The 5,042-nt window shown below is 47.4% G+C and overlaps 1 protein-coding gene across 1 annotated transcript; it reads right to left on the reverse strand.

Annotated features, from left to right (window-relative positions):
* Positions 1–2,110: 2,110 nt before the first annotated feature.
* Positions 2,111–4,719, reverse strand: LOC144261038 (myb/SANT-like DNA-binding domain-containing protein 7). Its single transcript, XM_077810113.1, has 2 exons — positions 3,303–4,719; positions 2,111–2,722 (listed from the first exon to the last, which is right to left on the reverse strand). Exons 1-2 carry the CDS (start codon positions 3,876–3,878, stop codon positions 2,675–2,677), a joined length of 624 nt encoding a protein of 207 aa, XP_077666239.1. The 5' UTR covers positions 3,879–4,719; the 3' UTR covers positions 2,111–2,674.
* Positions 4,720–5,042: the final 323 nt, after the last annotated feature.

Genomic DNA, 5,042 nt, shown 5'->3' on the forward strand with positions numbered 1-5,042 from the left:
TGTCCAAGGTGCTCCTGGCCGCCTCGGTAAGGTTGGTCAGGAGCACCTGGGAAGACATGGGCACAGGGACTAAATTAGGAGTGACTCAACCAGGTCATTCTCTTTAGTCCTGCAGGCAGTCCTATTGTACCATCTTATGGTGAGCAGGCAGGAGATGAGTATGGCTAGCAGTCCGATTGCACCATCTTCTGCCGAGCAGCCAGGAGATGTGGATGGCTAGCAGTCCTACCGCACTGTCTGCTGCCAGCCAAAGATGTAAAAAGATAGATGGAGTGGATCAAAACAAGAAATTGACCAGATTTGTTTTGTATTCATTTGCTCACCCCTCCCTCCTCCCTCCGTGAAATCAACAGTCGACAATCGTTTTGGTGAAAACTTTAATGGAGATTCAGTCGTGTCTGAAATACCAGAGGGAGGGATAGCTTAGTAGGTTGAGCATTGGCCTGCTAAACCCAGGGTTTTGAGTTCAATCCTTGAGGGGGCCATTCTGTATGACAGTTGTTTTTGTTTCTCCTTGATGTAAAGCCACCCCCTTTGTTGATTTTAATTCCCTATAAGCCAACCCTGTAAGCCATGTCGTCAGTCACCCCTCCCTCCATCAGAGCAACGGCAGACAATCGTTCCGCGCCTTTTTTCTGTGCAGACGCCACACCACGGCAAGCATGGAGCCCGCTCAGATCACTTTGGCAATTAGGAGCACATTAAACACCACGCGCATTATCCAGCAGTATATGCAGCACCAGAACCTGACAAAGCGAAACCAGGCGAGTAGGCAACGTCAGCACGGTGACGAGAGCGATGAGGACATGGACACAGACTTCTCTCAAAGCACGGGCCCTGGCAATGCAGGCACCATGGTGCTAATGGGGCAGGTTCATGTGATGGAACACCGATTCTGGGCCCAGGAAACAAACACAAACTCGTGGGACCGCATAGTGTTCTATGATTCCTAGTGGCTGCGAAACTTTCGCATGCATAAGGGCACTTTCATGGAACTTTATGACTTGCTTTCCCCTGCCCTGAAGCGCATGAATACCAAGATGAGAGCAGCCCTCACAGTTGAAAAGCAAGTGGCAATAGCCATGTGGAAGCTTGCAACGCCAGACAGCTACCAGTCAGTTGGGAATCAACTTGGAGTGGGCAAATCTACTGTGGGGGCTGCTGTGATGCAAGTAACCAACACAATCAAAGATCTGCTGATATCAGTGACCCTGGGAAATGTGCAGGTCATAGTGGATGGCTTTGCTGCAATGGGATTCCCTAACTGTGGTGGGGCCATAGACGGAACCCATATCCCTATCTTGGCACCGGAGCACCAAGCCAGCGAGAACATAAACTGCAAGGGGTACTTTTCAATAGTGCTGCAAGCACTGGTGAATCACAAGGAACGTTTCACCAACATCAACGTGGGATGGCTGGGAAAGGTACGTGACACTCGCATCTTCAGGAACTCTGGTCTGTTTCAAAAGCTGCAGGAAGGGGCTTTATTCCCAGACCAGACAATAACCGTTGGCGATGTTGAAATGCCTATAGTTATCCTTGGGGACCCAGCCTATCCCTTAATGCCATGGCTCATGAAGCCATACACAGGCAGCCTGGACAATAGTCAGGAGCTGTTCAACTACAGGCTGAGCAAGTGCGGAATGGTGGTAGAATGTGCATTTGGATGTTTAAAAGCACGTTGGTGCAGTTTACTGACTCAGTTAGACCTCAGCGAAACCAATATTCCAACTGTTATTACTGCTTGCTGTGCACTCCACAATATCTGTGAGAGTAAGGGGGAGACATTTATGGCAGGGTGGGAGGTTGAGGCAAATCGCCTGGCCACTGGTTACACGCAGCCAGACACCAGGGCGGTTAGAAGAACACAGGAGGGCGCGGTGCGCAACAGAGAAGCTTTGAAAACCAGTTTCATGACTGGCTGGCTATGGTGTGAAAGTTCTATTTGTTTCTCCTTGATGAAACCCCCTGCCCCTTGGTTCACTCTACTTCCCTGTAAGTTAATCACCCTCCCCGCCTCCCTTCGATCACTGCTTGCAGAGGCAATAAAGTCATTGTTGCTTCACATTCATGCATTCTTTATTAATTCATCACACAAATAGGGGGATAACTGCCAAGGTAGCCCAGGAGGGGTGGTGGAGGAGAGAAGCACCGGGAGCGGTGGTGGAGGAGGAAGGACAAGGCCACACAGCACTTTAAAAGTTTAAAACTTTGAAACTTATTGAATGCCAGCCTTCTGTTGCTTGGGCAACCCTCTGGGGTGGAGTGGCTGGGTGGCCGGAAGCCCCCCCACCGTGTTCTTGGGCATCTGGGTGAGGAGGCTATGGAACTTGGGGAGGAGGGCAGTTGGTTACACAGGGGCTGTAGCGGCTGCCTTTTCTGCAACTCAACCATATGCTGGAGCATATTAGTTTGATCCTCCAGCAGCCTCAGCATTGAATCCTGCCTCCTCTCATCACGCTGCTGCCACCTTTGAGCTTCAGCCCTGTCTTCAGCCTGCCACTTACCCTCTTCAGCCCCCCCCCCCACCTCTCCTCCCGGTCATTTTGTGCTTTCCTGCACTTTGACATTGTCTGCCTCCACGCATTCATCTGTGCTCTGTCAGTGTGGGAGGACAGCATGAACTCAGAGAACATTTCATCGCGAGTGCGTTTTTTTCACCTTCTAATCTTCACTAGCCTCTGGGAAGGAGAAGATCCTGTGATCCTTGAAACACATGCAGCTGGTGGAGAAAAAAAAAGGACAGTGGTATTTAAGAAGACACATTTTATAGACCAATGGGTACACTCTTTCACGGTAAACCTTGCTGTTAACATTACATACATAACACATGTGCTTTCGTTCCAAGATCGCATTTTGCCTCCCCCCACCACGTAGCTAGCCCCTCTCCCCCTCCCCATGGTTAACAGGGGGAACATTTCTGTTCAGCCACAGGCAAACAGCCCAGCAGGAATGGGCACCTCTGAATGTCCCCTTCAGAAAAGCACCCTATTTCAACCAGGTGACCACGAATAATATCTCACTCTCCTGAGGATAACACAGAGAGATAAAGAACGGATGTTGTTTGAATGCCAGCAAACATACACTGCAATACTTTGTTCTACAATGATTCCCGAGTACGTGCTACCGGCCTGGAGTGGTAAAGTGTCCTACCATGGTGGATGGAATAAGGCTTCCCTCCCCAAAAACCTTTTGCAAAGGCTTTGGGAGTAAATCCAGGAGAGTCCGGAATGCCAGGGCAAATTAATTATTAAACATGATTGCTTTTAAACCATGTATACTATTTTAAAAGGTACACTCACCAGAGGTCCCTTCTCTGCCCGGCGGGTCCGGGAGGCAGCCTTGGGTGAGTTCGGGGGGTACTGGCTCCAGGTCCAGGATGAGAAACAGTTCCTGGCTGTCGGGAAAACCAGTTTCTCTGCTTGCTTGCTGTAACTATCTACAACATCATCATCATCTTTCTCGTCCCCAAAACCTGCTTCCGTGTTGCCTCCATCTCCATTGAAGGAGTCAAACAACACGGCTGGGGTAGTGATGGCTGAATCCCGTAAAATGGCATGCAGCTCATCATAGAAGTGGCATGTTTGGGGATCTGACCTGGAGCGGCCGTTTGCCTCTCTGGTTTTCTGGTAGGCTTGCCTCAGCTCCTTAAGTTTCATGCGGCACTGCTTTGGGTCCCTGTTATGGCCTCTGTCCTTCATGCCCTGGGAGATTTTGACAAATTTTTTGGCATTTCGAAAACTGGAACGGAGTTCTGATAGCACAGATTCCTCTCCCCATACAGCGATCAGATCCCGTACCTCCCGTTCGGTCCATGCTGGAGCTCTTTTGCGATTCTGGGACTCCATCATGGTCACCTCTGCTGATGAGCTCTGCATGGTCACCTCTGCTGATGAGCTCTGCACTCACCTGCAGCTTGCAATGCTGGCCAAACAGGAAATTGAAATTCAAAAGTTTGCGGGCTTTTTCCTGTCTACCTGGCCGGTGCATCTGAGTTGAGAGTGCTGTCCAGAGCGGTCACAATGGAACACTCTGAGATAGCTCCCGGAGGCCAATACCATCTAATTGCATCCACAGTACCCCAAATTCGACCCGGCAAGGCCAATTTCAGCACTAATCCCCTTGTCGGGGGTGGAGTAAGGAAATCGATTTTAAGAGCCCTTTAAGTCGAAAAAAAGGGCTTTGTCATGTGGACAGGTGCAGGGTTAAATCAATTTAACCCTGCTAAATTCAACCTCAACTCCTAGTGTAGACCAAGGCTAAGGAAGTGACACACCCATAAATGTGACTTTAACATATAATCAGATTTGCTACAGCAACTAATAAAGTGGGATTTTCAAAAATGCCTGAATAAGCTGTGAGCACAAATCCTTGTGTCCTTCAATGGGACTTGTTTTCCAAAGTTACTTTTGAAACTCCCACCCACAATCAGTATATATGCTCCTAGTGAAAAATAAGGTGAAGGCAACATATGCTCAAAAGAAACAAATTATGCTAAACTAATTGTACTTTTTAGTACATAAAGGAAATTACACTTGATGTAGTACATCTGCCTTAACTAAGGTATTTGATAGGTTCCACGTGACATTCTGATAAGGAAAAATAGAGAAATATGGTTTAGATAGCGCTATTATAAATTGGATGTTAAGTAGAATATGAGTCAATGTCATCACAAAAAATGAAGATGATATCAAGTTGTATTAGGATAGAAATATCACATTTAAGATAAACCAGGTAATTATTCCACTCTACTCAGCATTGGACTCAATAGGCTGCAACCATGTTCAGACACAGACAAAATGGAGAGCTCAGAGACTAGGCCTGATTCTCCAATCTGTTATACAAAGTTTTTCACTGATGTAAATCCATTGAAGTCCATAGATTTACATAATCTTAAAACTGATTAAAAGGCTTCAAGAATCAGGCCCTGTGTCTTCATATGTGTGTGGACAACACCTAGAATATTTGCCTATGCTACACACATATGGATAACCAAACAAATAATAATGCAAGTACAAATGAGAAAAGGCTTGGAAATTAAT

Source organism: Eretmochelys imbricata, chromosome 2 (assembly GCF_965152235.1).
Source record: "Eretmochelys imbricata isolate rEreImb1 chromosome 2, rEreImb1.hap1, whole genome shotgun sequence".
Taxonomy (NCBI): Eukaryota; Metazoa; Chordata; order Testudines; family Cheloniidae; genus Eretmochelys; species Eretmochelys imbricata.

Bases quoted from the DNA above. Each gene is read 5' to 3' on its own strand.
- LOC144261038 (XM_077810113.1), bottom strand. From the start codon at position 3,878: ATGCAGAGCTCATCAGCAGAGGTGACCATGATGGAGTCCCAGAATCGC. The intron at 2,723-3,302 runs GTGAGTGTACCT...TTTCTCCACCAG, and splicing joins GGGCAGAGAAGGGACCTCTG to CTGCATGTGTTTCAAGGATC.